General features: G+C 47.7%; 2 protein-coding genes across 3 annotated transcripts; one reads left to right on the top strand and one right to left on the bottom strand.

The window, feature by feature from the left end:
* Nucleotides 1-1,585: 1,585 nt before the first annotated feature.
* BANF1 (barrier to autointegration nuclear assembly factor 1) lies at nt 1,586-3,318 on the bottom strand. Its single transcript, XM_060019293.1, has 3 exons — nt 3,189-3,318; nt 2,363-2,510; nt 1,586-2,113 (listed from the first exon to the last, which is right to left on the bottom strand). Exons 2-3 carry the CDS (start codon nt 2,483-2,485, stop codon nt 1,967-1,969), a joined length of 270 nt encoding a protein of 89 aa, XP_059875276.1. The 5' UTR covers nt 2,486-2,510; nt 3,189-3,318; the 3' UTR covers nt 1,586-1,966.
* A 120-nt stretch (nt 3,319-3,438) lies between these two features.
* On the top strand, nt 3,439-6,265 carry EIF1AD (eukaryotic translation initiation factor 1A domain containing). Of its 2 annotated transcripts, none has more exons than XM_060019292.1 (6): nt 3,439-3,873; nt 4,529-4,703; nt 4,847-4,955; nt 5,058-5,166; nt 5,339-5,386; nt 5,948-6,265. In XM_060019292.1, the coding sequence occupies exons 2-6, from the start codon at nt 4,617-4,619 to the stop codon at nt 6,090-6,092; spliced, it is 498 nt and encodes a 165-aa protein (XP_059875275.1). In that variant the 5' UTR covers nt 3,439-3,873; nt 4,529-4,616; the 3' UTR covers nt 6,093-6,265. The 2 variants fall into 2 exon arrangements, with proteins under 2 accessions (XP_059875275.1, XP_059875274.1); XM_060019291.1 differs by having other exon boundaries at nt 4,500-4,703.
* The last annotated feature ends 11,729 nt before the right edge of the window (nt 6,266-17,994 follow it).

Here is a 17,994-nt window from a genome sequence, read left to right as displayed (position 1 = left end):
GCCACTCCCGGCCCCAAGTGCTCCCAGGCATTACACCCGCCTCCCTCCCCCAAAGGCAATCACTCCCAACTTCTTTTTCTTTACCATCGACTTCTGCAATAAGCATTTTTTTTTCCCCTCTAGTTTTACCACCCACGGAGATCCCTACATAGGGATCCAGCTGGGGGCCCTTATATACAAAGCTGCTGTGAAGTCGCTCAAGTGCTGGTGCAGGTGTGCGTGTCTTCAGTCACAACCCTGGGAGCGTAATTGCTGGCTCACAGGGTCTTCAGTTTTACTGGCAAACGCCCTTTTCCCCAACTGTTCATACCAATTTACACTCCCACCAGCTGGGTATCTGATCCTGTTGCTCCACTTCCTCATCGGCACTTGGTATCGTCTGACTTACAACCATACGTGAGCGTATGATGGCATCGTGTTTGCATTTCTGACTACGAATGTGATTGAACACCTTCTAACAGGCTTACTTACCACTTGGGGATTCCTCTGTGGCTGCCTTCCACGTCTTTTACCCATTATCCTGTTGTGTTGTCTGCTTTTTCTTGACTGCAGCTCTGAACTTGCTCTAGAGAATCCTTTGTTGTCGATGTGTGTTGCAAATATTTCCAACCATGGGTTAGGCTCCTCACTCGCTTTATGGTATCTTTAGATGACGGAAGTTTCTATAATGGAGTTGAACTTATCAACTTTTTCTTAATCTTTCCCTACCCTGAGATCATGAAAATCTTCTCATATTATCGCAATGTTTGTATTTATTATCTGTCATTTCTCTCCTCACCAGACTGTAAACCCTCTGAGGATAAACAAAGCTGCTGTGAACATTCGCTGAGGTGCCAGTGCAGGTGTGCCGGTGTCCTGAACAATTCCAGCACTGCATCTGATCCTTACAGCATCACTTTCCAGGAGGGGAAACTGAGTCTCAGAGAGGCCAAGCGCCATGACCAAGGAACACAGGGCTCTCAGGTTTCCATATTATGTTTTGAGGACCAGTCTTCCTCACCCATAGAAGAGGAAACAGTCACTTGTTATTGTGAAAGAAACAAGTGTTTGCAAAGATCTTAGCTCTGGACCTAGTTCATACCAAATCTTCAACGAAATAAAGATGAAAATATACCAGAAAAAAGTGTATCTCACTCAAGCCCCTACCCCAGTTGTGATGCTCACATTCTTTCTGCCTCCCTAAGACAACAGGGCAGACTGCAAGAGCCCTGCCCACTCCTCCCAGAGGCCAGGAGAGCACAGGACAGTTGGCAGGTAAACCTTCACCCACATCCCAGCCACCCTTTTCCTAGTAGCTCTGACTGCCACTGACTTTTCCACCAGGTGCTACCTAGCCCAGCTGTTGACCACATGGACATCTGGATCCCAGGAAGGGATCAACCCACACTCTCTCCCACATTACTAAAGGACTGAGACACGCCAAGCCACCTGCCCAAGGCCCGTGTGGCCAGGATGGCTGCCCTCCAGAGTGGGAAGGAAGCTGCCAGTTTCGATCTGCACTGATAAGGAGGGCAGCAAACCTGGTCACTCCCGGAGGAATAGGCCACTCCCAGCCCGCCTGCTTCTCATATACAAAGCCCAGTCATGAAGGCCACTGACTTTATTGATTTAAAAAACTTTACAAGGACAGTGACTGTTTTGCCAGAAAGAGGGCCAAATGGCATAAAACAGACCAGAGGTGGGAGCAGGGGGGCGGGGACAGGGCCAGGAATCACTCAGAAAAGCTGGTAACTGCTGTCACGAAACTGGCAGGGAAAGGAAAAGGGGGATGCATGCAAGGATAAGAATTCCAAAAAAGTTGAAATGGTGAGGGGAGAGAACTCCCAAAAGACCCTGGAGTCCATGGGACGTGCGCACGACAACAGCAATCTTTTCCTTTGTAGAGGACGGGGGAGGAGTCCTCACTTGGCTGCAAACTCTGGAGACTCAGTGCTGGGGCTCGGGGTCGGGGGCTCCCCAGAGAGCATCACAAGAACGCGTCGCACCACTCTCGAAGGCACCCGAAGCAGTCCCGGGACTGCTTGGCGTTCGCACCGCACGTGTCCTTCAGCCATTCCCGGAAAAGATCTTCATCTTTCTTTAGCACCAGAAACTGACCAAGGACCACATAGGCCTGCAAGATGGGCAAAGCAAAAGGCGGGCTGCTGAGCGCTCTGTAGGACTAAGACAAGAAGGCCACTTCCGTGCCGCTCCCAGCACAGGAGCCCAGGAGCCGGGGCAGGCGCCAGCCTGCGGGCTCTGCAGATCTCACACCACCGCCCATCCCCAACAGGTACACGCACTCTCCTCACTCCCCAGCTGCGGGGAAGCACTGTAGTCGGCCACCCCCAGCCCTCCCCGGCTGCACGCAGCCGCCCCACACCTTGTCAAAGCCCCTTTCCTCCAGCTTCTTGCCCAGGACTTCGCCAATCCCGGCCAGGCTTCCCACTGGCTTTTCCCCCATGGGCTCTGCCACGAAGTCTCGGTGCTTTTGGGAGGTTGTCATCTTGATCAGGCTTAATCTGGGAATCCTAAGAAAAGAGAAGTTACGGCTAAAAACCCGGGAACTCTCGAAGGCCCACTGGCAATCTCACAGTAAAAGACAGCTAGAGCATCCGTTAGGAAGGCTTTCTCGATTTCCCCCAGTTTACGGATGAGAAAACAGAATCAAGAAAAGTCTTTTCCTCACTGTTCAAGAGAAAGGTCTCTGCCACTCCCTGCGGGAGCTGCGTTTTGATACCGCCCCACAGAAGAAACTATCCTGCCCTAACAGGTGGCGCACGCAGGACAAAGAGCGTCGCTCAGTACCCAGAGCCCATCCTAAAGCTGTCACTGCTCTGTGACCTTGGCTGGGCAAAGGCGGCACTGACCCAGAATGGAACGACCACCTGGTCCGAAAAGCAAATGAAGGGCTCTCCCACCCGCCCCACTGGCTGTTCACAGAGCGAAGGCGTAGCGGGAGCGCACACACCCGCTCAGCCAGCCCCTCAACCTCCACGCCACCAGCCCCCTCCGCGTCCCACGCCGCCGGGCCCGCCCCAAACGCGCCGCGCCCCGCCCCCTCCCCGTGCCGCAGCGAGCCCTCCCACAGGGCACGTCCGAAAGCGCATCCTCTGGCCCGTCGCAGCACTTGCGGCCCCTCCTCTCTCCCTCCTCCCTGCGCCTCCTCCGACCTCCAGCCCGGGCCTTGCTCCGCGGCTCGCACTCACCCACAGCTCCGGTTCCGTAACGGGTTCTCCCGCCACCCGGCTGCTCCCGCCGATCCCTCAACCCACTAGAACTTTCTTCCACTTCCGCTTCCGGGTCGCTTCAAGGGCCGCCTTAAAAAAAAAAATCTACATTGGGCACTTCTAGCCGCTTAGAATCACCGAGTTGAGGCATTCCCCCCCGGACCTCGAGGGCGCCCTTAGTAGGCGCTCCTTTCCGGTTCCTTCGCGGGAGGCCGGGCTGCCTTCTGTGGTCTCGCTTCTCGGGAAGCATTTCCGGTCTCAGGGAGCAGAGGTCTGTGACAAGAAAACTTTATTTCTCTGCTGCACGGCATCCGGAACCTAAAGGACTTACCCTTGGCCGACCTGATGGTGGGAAGAGTTAGAGGGACGGACAAGGAGAGAGACGTGGCCGGGAGACTTCCGGGAGAGCGCCGGAACTACGGTGTGCGACTCAGGCTGACACGCGCCGTTCTGCTCGCCGTCGGGCTTGCGAAAGTCTGACGAGAACCGGAGGCGTAGGAGACCCGAGTCCAAGACGACTCCACTGTCGTGACCGCCGACAAGTCCTTTTTCTGGGCTTTCATTAGCTCAGCTGCGAAGTGAGTCGTGGACGAGTCGATCTCAGCGTCCAGCTTGGAGAGCGGGGTCTTTTCAGGCAGCGCCCGTGGGATTCGAGGGCCAGAGAGTAAGTATGGGGCTTTCTCTCTGAGCGTTTTTCCTCCGTAATAGGGAGGCAGGAGGGCAGGGGTCGGCAGCTAGGGATGACACGTCGGAGTTTCCTTTGGAAGCCATCAGTCTCCTGAGTACGCATTAGTCCTTGTTTTTTCAGTACCCAAGTCAGAAACAGTAGATGTCGAAGACCAAGCCAGCCTACCCTGACCTTTAATTAACTCGTTCCTGACTTGGATTCTCCTAACTTGTCTGTGTCTGTACTGTGCTGAGAGATTGAGCATCTGTGTTGTGTGGTTGTGCTGCACCTGGGATGTACAAGCATGTTGAGGAAGAAATGGTTTATCTTACTCCTTCCCCAAGTGGTTGCCAGAATGATTGATTTTTCTAGAACACGTATTTATTTTTTGTGGTTATGTCAGTACTTAAGAATAATACGAGTTTTTTTACGTGCCTCACACTGTGCTAAGTGTTTTGCTTACGATTATTTTTTTTTTAATAACTGTGTTCTGAGTTAGCTACTGCTTTTCTCTGAGGTCTAGAGAAATTGAACAGCCAGGAAATAACCAAGGTAGGGTTTGAATCCAAGCAGTTGGATTTCAGAGCTCATGTTCTTAACCAGGACACTGTGTCACTCCTCAGTAAAAGGCCTCTCCCCATCTTCAAAACAGTCGTGCACTCTGAGCCTGCCATCCAAGAAACTCAGGAGGAGGAGTTGATAGTCTCTGCATCCCTCACCGCCCTGGGACAGGACCCAACATGTCTCAGGCCACCAAGAGGAAGCATGTGGTGAAGGAGTTGCTGGGGGAGCACATGGTGCCCTCCGACCAGCAGCAGATCGTGAGGGTAAGTGACATTGGGGACCAGCTGCTCTGCCCCCGCTCTCCACTCCTGTTGGGCCCCTGGGGTGGGGGCAGGGTGCACCACAGCTCAGTGGGTGTTGGAACCGGCTGATGAGGCTGACTGGTAATTGGTCTCTCCTGGACCAGGTACTCAGGACCCCAGGGAACAATCTGCATGAGGTGGAGACAGCCGAGGGGCAGCGCTTCCTGGTGAGCATGCCCTCCAAATACCGCAAGAATATCTGGATCAAGAGAGGTGAGAGGGGCAGCCCTTTTGGAGGCAGAACCGTTTCCTATGGCCTCAGCTTCCACCACTGCAAGCAGGACTGACTGTGCTTTTTCTCCTCTCTACCTGCAGGGGACTTTCTCATTGTTGACCCTATCGAAGAGGGAGAGAAGGTGAAGGCCGAGATCTCCTTTGTGCTCTGCAAAGACCACGTGCGCTCTTTGCAGAAGGAGGGGTTCTGGTAGGATGGTCCCCTTGGTCACTGGCTGCCCTACTTCTCTGGAGGATTTACTTCCTAGTTGTGGATTTGGGGGAGGGAAGATCATGGCATCTCAGGCAGGAACAGCTGGAAACAGCTTTTTTGCTGAGGAGTTTCTCTGTCCTTTCTTACTTTGGCTCTTCTCTTGGCACAGGCCTGAGGCCTTCTCCGAAGTGGCTGAGAAACACAACAACCAGAACAGGTGAGGCACAAGTCCTGGGGTAGGGAAGACAGAAAATGGGGCTTCAGGCCTTGGTACCTTGAGGGGAAATAGAACCTTCCTTCATTCCTACACAGGGTGCCTGGTGAGAGCTTCTAAATTTGTGGTTGAAAGTATGATTTAAAAGTCAGATCCCCTGGGTTAAAGTTTCGGCCTTGCGAGTTATAACTGAGTGACCTTAAGCAGGTTAACCTATAAAATGGGAACTTTGTAAGGGTTAAAGAGAATAACGCTTGTAAAATTGCTGAGCATAGTACCTGGTAAGCAGTGTGGGTTCATTGAGTGCTGGTTGTAGTAGAATCATTATTATTGAAGTCAGTAGCTCTAGCAAATTTTTTTTTTTTTTTCTAGCAAATTTTTGAGGTGGGGGTGAGGAGGAGGTAGTTTCTTGCCGCTTTTTCTTGGCCAAGTTTCCTGCGATTCTCTCTGTGTCTGACTCGCTGAGCCCTGACTGCTTGGCCATATGGTCCTCCTTTTTGTGGGGCTTCTTGGTTTTCCCAGAAGGCCTTGGGCTAATTGTCCTTTCCCCCCACCCCGATGCAGACAGGCTCAGCCAGAACTCCCAGCTGAGCCACAGTCATCGGGAGAAGAGTCCAGCTCTGAAGGTGATGCTGACCTTTTTGTTAACACCAACCGCAGACAGTGTCATGAGAGTGAGGAGGAGAGTGAAGAAGAGGAGACAGCCTGAGACCCCGGGACCCTCTTCTCCTCCTGCTCAGGGAATAGTCCTTGGCTGCTCTGAGCTTGGACATGCCCAGGAGCCTCTGTGGATCTTTCCCCCTGGATGGGGACAAGGCAGGGCCCTTCTCTGAACTGACTTTCTGACATAGGAGAATTAAACCCCTGGTGGGTGGTGACTTACGCTGGTGTCGGAGTGGCTCTTTGGAGGAAGGAGGGACATGTGATAAAGTTAAAAACTGCTCCTAGGTGGTGTCCTCATGGGCAGGTGGGCTGAATGGGCAGGAAATGGGAAATGGCTGGAATCTTTCCTAGTTTCTCCCTCTCTCGTCGGGCACTTAGTAAGTGCCAGGCCCTGTGTGCTTCCTTGCATGTACTTAGTAAGTGGGAGCATTTCCACCTCATTGCCTGCTTGCAGTTAGTACTGGTTCAGGCATTCAGGATCACAGTGGGGCTTAGTGCCCATCTGCCTTTACGAGACCCTCAGGATGAATTTCACAGTGCCTCGTAAGCTGTTCTCCCTGCCTTTCTAGTCACTTGTGACTGCAGGAGCGCCCACCTCCATGCTGCTGTGTACATCCCCTGGTTGGTGGCCTCCTCATGGCTACTCAGACCGTCAGTCCTCAGCCCTCGTGCAAACCACATCATCCCACTTCTCCTTAGAAGCTTTTTACCTCTGACTGTGCATTCTCCCTCTTCATTGCTGGCGTTCACCTTTTAGTCACTGCTCAGACGTTGAAGTTTACCTCCTGGCTTAGAGTCTTCTACTCGTGCTTCCATCACTGTTTTTCTACATCCCATGGATGGGCCCGTTCAACACTGTGGCCACCTAGGTCCTTGATGTCCCCATCACTAATGCCCTTGTCTTCTATTTCAGGCCTGTTGCCTATATCTGTAGTCACTCTCTGGACCGCTGACGTCACTAGAAATTGCAACGCCATTTGAATTCAAAAACCTGTACAATCACCACCTCCAGGCCTCCTTGCTCAACTACCACCCCTCCCGCCCCCCATAGAAATTCTTTATCTTCATCTTCCAGCCCTGCCACATTCTCACCATCATTCTCCTATCTTCACTTCCTTCCCTGTGCAGCATCAATTCCGTGGTCTACACCCTGTACTCCCTTTCTTCCTCCATCGTGTTCATCTAGTAAAACCTAACCTTGGGTCAACCCAGTCATTCACCTCTGTGCCTGTACGCAAGTAAGTGTTAGAGAAAATAGCCAACCTGGTTCATTACGAAGTTTTACCTTAAATTCGTAATTACAAACCTCAGATGGCCACGCAGCACTGCCTGGCAGATCTACCCTGGGATGTCGTATTAGAAAACTTTTTTTTTTTTTTTTTTTTTTTACCAAATCCCTCTTAGCCTGATAGTTACAGACTGCAGCTCATTCTTCATTAAGAAATAGTAACCATTGGAGGGAACTTTTACCTCTCTGTTACCAACCCTACAACTGTGCTCATGGATCTTCCTGTCATTTTACTGCCCATTGTAATCCAGTGGGACTTAAGCCTTTCCTCTCGTGCTTTGGAGCCTGTCTCTCTTTACTTAAGGAGTTTTGGTGAGTTTTGGTTTTTGTCATCCTGTGTACTGGGTATGTTAGCATCAAAGGTGCTATACAATCTCCCATCTGAAAAACAACCAGAAAAAAAACCTGTCCCTGATCCCACATCCTCTCCAGCTACCACTTCATTTACCTGCTCCTCATTCACTCTTTTACGCTTGCTTAGTGTAGTCTTAAATACGTATATACACGTGTGTGTATGCTTACATGTGTATATACGCACGTATAGAAATGTGTGTATATACATTCGTGAGCAAAAAATTAACCAGGTAAGTTGAAGATGTGAGTGTATTTTTAACTCATCTGAAGTTTATTTTTGTATGGAAGATGGCTAATTTGTTTCCCTAAAGGGCTAGCCACTTGTCCCTATACCATTTATTGAGTGGTTCATTCTTTGCTCACTGGTTCAAAATACCTTTTTTAAAATAAATGAAATTCCCGCATATATATGGATCTCTTTGGAATCTGGCACACTGATTGTGTGTGCACACGCCATATTTTATAGCATGATTGATAACTCATTCTCCCTCACCCTTGCCCCATCGTTCCTTGGAATTTTCCTGTTTTCTTTTACATAAAAACTTTAGGATGAACTGGTCATTGCATTTAAAAGTTCTGTTGCAATTTCCATTGGCGTGGTTTTAAATCTCATAGTTTGATTTGGAGAGGAGTGGTACTTAACGGTTGTTTTTGATCTTCCTATACAGAAATTAGTTATGTGTGTTCTTTTATAAGATGTTATCTTTTGGGAATTCCCTGGTGGTCCAGTGGTTAGGACTCTACACTCCCACTGCAGGGGGCACTGGTTTGATCCCTGGTTGGGGAACTAAGATCCTGCAAGCCATGCGGCCAAAAAAAAAAAAAAATGTTGTCTTCATATGGGTCTAGTTCAATGTAGTCTTAAGAATTTTAGAGCTATTTGTTGTTATCGATGTGTTCTTTTGAAATTACATTGCCAACTATCACTGGCAGGTAGGAAAGCTGTTCATCTCTGTGTGCCCACCTATTTATCTAACTGAATTCTCATTAGTTCTAAGAGTTCTTCAGTTGATTCTCTTGGCTTTCTGGATAGAGTGTCAAATCATATTCTACCAGCGGCAGTTTCATCCTCTCCTTTACACTCATTTCTTTTCCTTGTGAATTGTGGAGGCCAGGACTTCCAGTATAATGTTGAATGCCACCCTTGTTTGTTCCTCTCTTAGTGAGAATTGTTCTCATGTTTCATCATGAAATATTATTCTTGCTTTGAGTTTCTGGTTGATAAACTTCATTAGGCTGAAGATGTTTCCTTCTGTACCCAACTTACTGAGTGTTTTTTTCCTGTATTCAACAGTGATGAATTTTGACATTTATGAGATAGTCAAAAGATTTTTTTTATTATTGCACTGATTTACATGATTAGGTTTCCTGGTGTTGAACCATTCTTGAATTCTGATGTAAACTCTGCTTAGTTTTATATTTATTTATTTAGGATTTTTGTGTCTATCCTTGGGCCAATTTCATTTTTTATTTTAATGATTTCTGTGTCCCATTTTGACAACAGCATTATGCTAGCCTTGTAGAATGGGTTTGGAGACATTTAATCTTTTTCTTTGGATTGGAGTAATTTATAGAAAAGGAGTTGTTTTGGGACTTCCCTTGTGGCACAGTGGTTAAGAATCCTCCTGCCAGTGCAGGGGACACAGGTTCAATCCCTGGCCCAGGAAGATCCCACATGCCGCGGAGCAGCTAAGCCCATGCGCCACAACTACTGAGCCTGCGCTCTAGAGCCTGCGAGCCGCAACTACTGAGCCCTCGTGTCACAGCTACTGAAGACCGTGGGCCTAGAGCCCGTGCTTCGCAACAAGAGAAGCCCCTGCGACGAGAAGCGTGCATACCGCAACGAAGAGTAGCCCCGCCTCGCCACAACTAGAGAAAGCCTGTGTGCAGGAATGAAGACCAAATCTAGCCAAAAATAAATTTATTAAAAAAAAATTTTTTTTTAAAGAAAAGGAGTTGTTTCTTCAGGGTTTGATTGAATTTTAATTATAAAATCTGTGCTTGATTCCTTTTTTAAGGGTAGATCTTTGCCTTGTAATTTTTCTGTGGCATTTTATTCAAGTTTTCTATCCTTGAGTCAGTTTTGATAATGTATATATTTTTAGAATTGTGTGTTTTTTGTATATTTAAGCCTTTTTTTGCAAAACATCATGCGTACTATTTGTATCATTTGGGACTGTCTTACTTAAAAGTGACAAAAGTCTAATTCAAACCAGCAGAAGCAAACAAGAGCTCATTGTTCTGCAGTCTCAGGGCAGAGCTTTAGGCAGAGCTGACCTAGGCCAGCATAATTTCGTCAGGGCTCTCATTTATTTCTTGGATTGTCTGTGCTCCTCTTGGTTCAGCAATCTCTTTCTCCCTATAGGTTTTTTCTTCAGGAAGCTCCAGTTTGCACTTGGTCCTGACAGACAAAGAGTTACTTCTTCGGGATCCATGAACTTCAGGGAAGACCGACTGGTCTTGCTCTGGTCACTTGCCCTCTCCTGGCAACCAGTCTGGCCAGGGCTGAGTAGGGGGAATAAGGGGAGGCGAGATGAACCTCCCTGATCCATATGACATGCGTTTCCCAGGGAAGAGAGAGGTTCTTTTACCCAAAAAGGGGGCAAGGGGTGAGAGCAGATAAAACAACAAACATTTGTGGCTTTTGTTTTGGGGAGGGTTTTTTTTTTTGGCCATACTGTGCAGCTTGTGAGATACTAGTTCCCCAACCAGGGATTGAACCCCAGGGCAGTGAGAGCACCCCGGAGTCCTAACCACTGGACTGCCAGGGAATTCCCAAAACAACAAACGTTGTCCTGAATTCTGTGTATTTTGTTTTCTTTGACTAGCTTTGCAAGATACCTGTCTACTTTATTAGCCTTTTCCTTCTGTTTCTTTGGGGTTATTTGCTCATTCTGACTTCTTGGGTTGTATGCTTAATTAATTTCAGACTTGTTTTCTAGTACATTTAGGGCTAAGAATCTTCTTTTAAATACTCCTTTGTTTCCTGCTTTTTTTTTTTGGCCGAGCCGCATCGCTTGCGGGAATCTCATTTCTCCGACGAGGGATTGAACCCAGGCCACGGCAGTGAAAGCACTGAGTCCTAACTACTGGACCAGCAGGGAATTCCCTGTTTCCCACTTTATCGGGTGTACTTGTGTGATTTGGGGGGGCGTTGTATCTAAGCATGGCCTTCTGTTTTTCTCCAGCCCTCAGTGATTCTGTGATCTACCTAATAACCTCTTTTTTCTTCCTAAAACCTTTTAATCTCGACTTCCTCTCTTATCAGCCATTCAACTCCTGGGGGTCATACCTAGGAATTCTGATGGAGGTAGAGTCCTTGTATTCTGTATACTGTTCCCCTTTGTCATTCTCCAAAGTTGAATTCCACCTCTATTCTCCCAACTTAGTAGTGGAGTCCAACCATATATGTATAGATGTCCCCGAATGAGCTGGCTTTTAGGAACCCTCCTTCCCCAATGCCAGTGCCAGTCCATGTGATCTGTTGCCTAATAGTACTGACCCCTGCTGCAGTTAGGTTTAAGACTTGTAGCCCGCCAGACTCCGCACGTCTATCACTTTACAACCAACCTTTACAGCCAGGTCATGTCCATTGGAGCCCCCCCCATGCAGCCCAGCTCGCTTTCCTCCCTTGTCATCCAGCCACACATATATGTGTGCCAAGGAGCACCCATGGCACTCTGAGCTAGCCGCATGGTTTTTCTCTTGTAATATGTAAACGTGGTGAGATATCTTGACACAGTTTCTCATGTTGAGACATCCTTGCATTCCTGGAATAAAATAGCCATGATACATTTTTCAGTGTATTGCTGGATTTGGTTTTCTGATGTTTGGGAGGATTTTGGCATCCAGGTTCATAAGTGAGATGGTTTAAGCTTTTCCTTTCCTGTGTTGCCCTTGTCTGGGTGGTTTTGTTTTGTTTTGTCAAGGTTATGCCAACCTCGTAAAGTGAATTGGAGAATGTTCTCTCTCATTATTAGTGTTTGTGTAAGATTGGGATTTTACACTTCTAAAATTTTTGGTAAAACTGCCTGTGCCTGGCATTTTCGCGGTAGGTTTTTTTTTTGTTTGTTTTGTTTTGTTTTTGTTTTTTTTTTGCGGTGCGCGGGCCTCTCACTGTTGCGGCCTCTCCCGTTGCGGAGCACAGGCTCCGGACGTGCAGGCTCAGTGGCCATGGCTCACGGGCCCAGCCACTCTGCAGCATGTGGGATCTTCCCGGACCGGGGCACGAACCTGTGTCCCCTGCATCGGCAGGCGGACTCTCAACCACTGCGCCACCAGGGAAGCCCTCGCGGTAAGTTTTTAACTCTAGATTTTTATTGAGTGTAGGATTGCTCGGGTTTCTGTTCTTGAGTCAGTGATATTTTCAAGAAAAAATATTTTCTTATTTTATCTGTGGCACAGAGTTATTTGTAGAATTGCCTTTTGTTCATAATCTTGACTGTATCCAAAGTTATATCCCCTTTTTTATATCTAATACTATTTTTTTGTGTTTTTTCTTTTTTAATCTTGTCGATCTTGGCAGAAGTTCATTTATTACTCTCTTCAGGGCACTGGCTTTTTTTTTTTTTTTTTTTTTGCGGTATGCGGGCCTCTCACTGTTGTGGCCTCTCCCGTTGCGGAGCACAGGCTCTGGACGCGCAGGCTCAGTGCATGGCTCACGGGCCTAGCCGCTCTGCGGCATGTGGGATCTTCCCGGACCGGGGCACGAACCCGTGTACCCTACATTGGCAAGCGGACTCTCAACCACTGCACCACCGGGGAAGCCCAGGGCACTGGCTTTTTTGTTATCATTCCTCATTGTTAGTTTTTTTTCTATTTCATTAATTTCTGCTCTTACCATATTTCTCCTTATACTGCCTTCGGGTTTATTCTGTGGTTCTTTTTCTAACCCTTTTGGTTTGGTCCTTAACTCATTGATTTTCAGCTCTACCTCCTCCCTCCCCACAAAACTAGTTAGGGAATTTTCAAATCTGAAGAAAAAGTAAAATAATTATAAAATAAGTACCTGTGTACCCTTCAACAGGGTCACTAATTTATAACATTTTGTCATGTTCTACTTCTCTATACATACAAAACACATAGGTTTTGCATTTAGTTGTTACATCTCTTTGGCCTCTTAATTTAGAATAGACTTCTTAACATTTTTTTGGTTTATTTTTCATAAAATAGACTTTTTAACAAGTTCAGGCCAGTTTTCTTATAACAAATGTCCTGGGTTTGGATTTGTGTGATTATTTTTGTATGCTTAGATTTGAGTTAAACAATTTTAGCAAAAACCTAGAGCTGATGTGCTTTGACCACATCACCAGGTACAGAGATGATGTTCATCTATTGCAGATCACAAGGCACGTGATACAGGATGTCCAACTATTGGTGATGCTAATTTTGATCACCTGGTTAAAGGGATGGCTTCTAGGTCATTTTCTTATGAAGGTATTATTTTCCCTTTGTAATTAGGTAATCTGTGGGACAGTCTTACCTTTTAAGGCTAAAATTTCCCTTAATGCAGCTCTATAAGTATTTGTATTTGGTTTTGTTTTTTTTGTGTGTTGAAATTTTTTTGTGTATGAATTTTTCATAGCCGTTAACAACTCCCCATTTGCCCTTCCTCCAGTCTCTGACAACCACAATTCTATTGTACCTTCTGTTTCTTTGTTTTGTTTTTTTTTCTTTTCTTTTGGCTGTACCACGTGGCTTCAGGATCTTAGTTCCCTGACCAGGGATTGAACCCAGGCCCCTGGCAGTGAGAGCATGAAGTCCTAACCGCTGGCCCACCAGGGAATTCCCTACTTTCTGTTTCTATGAGTTTGACTAGATACCTCAGATAAGTGGGCTCATTCAATAGTTGCCTTTTTGTGACAGCCTTATTTATTTCACTTTGTATAATGTTCTCAAGGTTTATCCATGTCATAGCATATGCCATAATTTCCTTCCTCTTTAAGACTGAATAATATTCCATTGTTTGTATGTGCCACTTTTTTTTTATCCAAGAGTCGGTGGACTCTTGGATTCTTTCCACCTTTTACCTGTTGTGACTAATGCTCTTATGAACATGGATGTACAGATATCTCTGAAACCTTGCTTTCAGTTCTTTTGGATATATACCCAGAAGTGGAATTGCTGGATCACAGGGCTATTTTTAATTTTTTAAGGACCCACCGCCATACTGTTTTCCATGGTGGCTGCACAAGTTTGCATTCCCCACCATCAGTGCACAGGGGTTCAAGTTTCTACACTTCCTTGCCAATGCATTATTTTTTATTTGTTTGTTTGCTAGTAGCCATCCTGATAGGTGTGAAATATCTAGTATTTTAATTATACTTTAGTTTTGAGTGTTTTTAAATTTCCATCATGATGCCTTTTTTGATCCATAAATTTAAAAATTTTTTTTTAATAAATTTATTTATTTATTCTTGGTTGCATTGGGTCTTTGTTGCTGTGCTTGTCTTTCTCCAATTGTGGCGAGCGGAGGCTGCCCTTCATTGCGGTGCACGGGCTTCTCATTTGCGGTGGCTTGTCCTGTTGCGGAGCACGGGCTCTAGGCCCGCGGGCTTCAGTAGTTGTGGCTTGTGGGCTCTAGAGCGCAGGCTCAGTAGTTGTGGCGCACGGGCTTTAAGTTGCTCCGCGGCATGTGGGATCTTCCCGGACCAGGGCTCGAACCTGTGGCCACTGCATTGGCAGGTGGATTCTTAACCACTGTGCCACCAGGGAAGTCCCCGCACCTTTACTTCTGTCTTCCATATCTCTTAGCTTTTCTTTTACATTTTAAAAATTCTCAGTCCTTCTTTGAAGATTTTCTCAATCTGGTCTTCCAATTGACTGATTCCTAAACTGTGTCCCTTCTATTGTGTATCCTGTCTATTGTGTTCTTTATTTCAGCTCAAGATGAGTTCTCTAGCAGGTTTAAACTACAAGTGACTGTACTGGAATTTTCCTTTATAGAGAACTCTGGGATCCAGTGTCTAATACACTTTAGCAATAGCCCCCTGGGGGAGTGAGTAGACCAGGCTTCAAGGCCACTGAAATTTGGCCAGCACGCACGTGTCTATCATGTTCTGAGAGGATACGCGTGAAATTCTGGAGTGTGCACTGCTCAGCAGCAGGAAGAAGTTCACAAATGCAAAAGCCCTGGGGCCAATAAGTACTGGAGGAATATAATTTCCAAAGCTGAGACGAATTCCATGGGGCTGAGTGTCAGGGCCCCTGCACACTGGTCTCGTCTGGTGACCCAGTTTAAAGGCTTTAAATGTGGAATATGCTGCCTCCAATGTACAAAGAAGCCAAATTGGTGTAGGGCCTCTTTGTAGTTTGAGGAAAAGGACAGCAATTTGTCCTTAGTAGTTGCCCAGATAGCCCCTTAGGAAATTCCTTGGGTTGCGGGACCCTGGATTTTGTCTTCATTCAAGGCCCAACCAACTCTGCTTACCTGTGTCTGAGGAGCACGTAAAGCAGCATGGGCAGTTTCCTCAGTAGGAACCACTCTCAGAATATCATCAGTGTGAGGGAAAGTCGGGACGCCAACAGTGGCTCATGTGCTCACGTGTGATGCATTGATGACATACTTGGGGGAATCCAGAATCCCTATGGAATGTGTCAAGGCCCATTGTGCACCTTGCCTGGCGACATAGAGGAATAAACCGTTAGCAGTGCCCAAGGCTGTCTCCCAGGTGGCAGCAATTTCTTCAGTTATTGTTACGATAGAATCTGGTGATGCTAAAATATCCACTTCTTTAGGTAACCTTTGCTCGTTCACAGTGAGGTGCCAAGCACCCGAAACCCTTGTTTCTAGCCAGTGCAGCTTGTTGAGCATGGAGACAGCGCTGTGTATCACTCCGTTGTCATGAATTTCTGTATGAGAAGGGTACTCTTTTTCTTCCTGGGGTTCGAACTGCATGACCTTGGCCAAAGTGAGAGGGGTGTAATCAGTTCCTGGCTCCACATTCAGTCAACGTTCATAGAAGCTGCCAGCAGGGTCACAATAAGCATGTCCACCAGTAAGTCAGCACTTGCCCTGGGTCGCAGGAGCCCAACGGGTCCACTCGGATGATACAATCCAGTAACACAGTAGCAGTCTCAGTCCAAGCATAGGGTGCGAGGGCCCCAAGAGCAATTGCGACTGGTTAGCCACTGGTAACAAGTTCCACAACAGAAGAGGGGAGTTCACTTACCCAGGCGTTAGTCTCCCAACCCTCAGCACACAGACTGGAGTATGTGCTCAAGAGCACTTGGCGAGTGGTGGGGAGCTGCCCTAGTCCTCTTTCAGTTCTAAAGGACCCAAATCAGGGTGCAGAGGAACTCATACAGCAGTATCTGCCCTGACTGATCTGTCTCACACAGAGCTTTGCGGGAGGGGGCCTCTGCAGGGAAATCCTCCCCTTTTTCAGTTTCCCTTTCTGTCGAAGGCTGACAAGTCAGACACATTTTGGGACCCCCTCCTGTCTCCGCCCACGCCCGCAGGGGAGCATATATTGACACAGAGGGCAATTTTGCCTTTCTTAGTGTCCCCAGAGCAGGTGTACAGAGGAGGGAAAGGGCAGGGGTCTGAGGAAGGGCAGGTAACGTGGTCTCACTGGGCAGGGCCATGTTGTCTGGCAGGTACAGGCCTGGAGTGCCAGCCTAGGGGGTTTTGATGGGAGTCACCTGAGATGGCAGGACCTGGTGCGTCAGGAGTCAGAGAGGGGGAAATGGGTGTAACAGGAAGGGCTGGGACCCACCGGAGTGAAGACCCCGAGTGAGGCTGACTACCCAGGGCATTAGGGCCTCGCAGAAATGGCCGTGGGGGAGTGACTTTGGCTCTCACCTCCGCCCTGTGAGCGAGGACAGCCATCTCCATCCTATACCAAGATGAAGACATTCAGAGCAGCAGAATATGGTAGTTTATCACTAACAGACAGAACTTCTAGAAGACAAACTTCAGAAAAAATTGAAAATGACTCCAGAGGAGAGATCGGAGCGGCAAGAAGGAACAAGGAACAAGTTCATTAATGATGATGATGTCTGACTAGGGGGTGGTTCTTAGAAAGTCAAGATAAGGTCCTGGAGGATAAAAACACCTAAGAATAGGGACTTCCTTGGCGGTCCAGTGGTTAGGACTCCGCGCTTGCACTGCAGGTGGCACCAGTTCCATCCCTGGTTGGGGACTAAGATCCCGAAAGCCATGTGGCCAAAACTAAAAAAAAACAAAAAAACAAGACCCATGTAAGGATAGAGAGTGAGCAATCCTAATTAAAGGGTTCTAAAGGCCTGTATAGTTTGAAGGGAGATAGATCTATTGACCAAGTTTAGACTTTGATACACACGTTGAAACGTTAAGGGTAATCTCCAAAATAGGAAGAGTGGATAACTTCCAAGCCAGTAAGAAGAAAAGGTGTTAAACACTCAATCACTCAAAAAGAAAGCAAAGGAGAAAAACAAGAGAAACAGGACAAAGTAGTACTTGTATAGAACAGAAACTACTGTTTAAGCAGAAAAGGGATTTTCTAGACCATTTTAGGTGACTGTGATAGTTAATTTTGTGTGTCAACTTAACCGGGCTCAGGGATTCCCAGATGGCTGGTAAAATGTTATTTCTGGTATGTCTGTGAGGGTGTTTCTGGAAATTAGCATTTGGAGCAGTAGACTGAGTACAGAAGGCCCCCTCGCCAATGCAGGTGGGCCTCACCCATTGCGCCCTGAGAGCCTGAGGAGGACGGGGAGGGGGCGGTGAGGGCGAGTTTGCTCCGTTTGAGCTGGGACACCCGTCTCCTCCTCACTCCTCAGGCCTTCAGGCTGACTTGAGACTCACACCACCGGCCTTCCTGGGTCTCTAGCTCGGAGATGGCATATCTGGGGCTTCTCATAATCACGTGAGCCAATTCCTATAATAAACCTCCTCATACATGTGCATATCCTAACGGTTGTTTCTCTGGAGAACTCTGATACACTCACAGAATCCCAGGGGGTCAGAGAACAAATCTCGGAAGGGTGCCTGAACTGGCAGGGCCCTACCTGGGCCTCCAGGGTAAGAACTGGGGAGGCTTCATCAGGCAGCCCTGGGGAGGGGGAGGGGAGAAGGCAGGGGACACCCTGCTGCTTCCCAGTGCTGTGGGGAAACGACAGAACTGGACCATGAGCTGACAGGAGCCACAGCCTGGGTATGGCTGCTGGGGCTTGAAGGGGTTCAGTGGACCTGGGCAGGGTGTGGGCACAGCTCAGAAGGAGAAGGACCACCTGAGTGAGGAGGGGACCCATCCTGCCCGTTTCACTTGCAGGCCACACCCACTCCGGATAATCAGCTTTTGGACCGAGGTTCCCATCACCAGGC

This window comes from Delphinus delphis, chromosome 8 (assembly GCF_949987515.2).
Source record: "Delphinus delphis chromosome 8, mDelDel1.2, whole genome shotgun sequence".
NCBI classification, from domain to species: Eukaryota; Metazoa; Chordata; class Mammalia; order Artiodactyla; family Delphinidae; genus Delphinus; species Delphinus delphis.
The sequence above is the reverse complement of the archived record's forward strand: the minus strand, read 5'-3'. Positions and strand labels throughout refer to the sequence as shown.

Bases quoted from the DNA above. Each gene is read 5' to 3' on its own strand.
- EIF1AD (XM_060019292.1), top strand. From the start codon at position 4,617: ATGTCTCAGGCCACCAAGAGGAAGCATGTGGTGAAGGAGTTGCTGGGG. The intron at 4,704-4,846 runs GTAAGTGACATT...CTCCTGGACCAG, and splicing joins ACCAGCAGCAGATCGTGAGG to GTACTCAGGACCCCAGGGAA. The intron at 4,956-5,057 runs GTGAGAGGGGCA...CTCTACCTGCAG, and splicing joins GAATATCTGGATCAAGAGAG to GGGACTTTCTCATTGTTGAC.
- BANF1 (XM_060019293.1), bottom strand. From the start codon at position 2,485: ATGACAACCTCCCAAAAGCACCGAGACTTCGTGGCAGAGCCCATGGGG. The intron at 2,114-2,362 runs GTGTGGGGCGGC...CCCATCTTGCAG, and splicing joins AGGAAAGGGGCTTTGACAAG to GCCTATGTGGTCCTTGGTCA.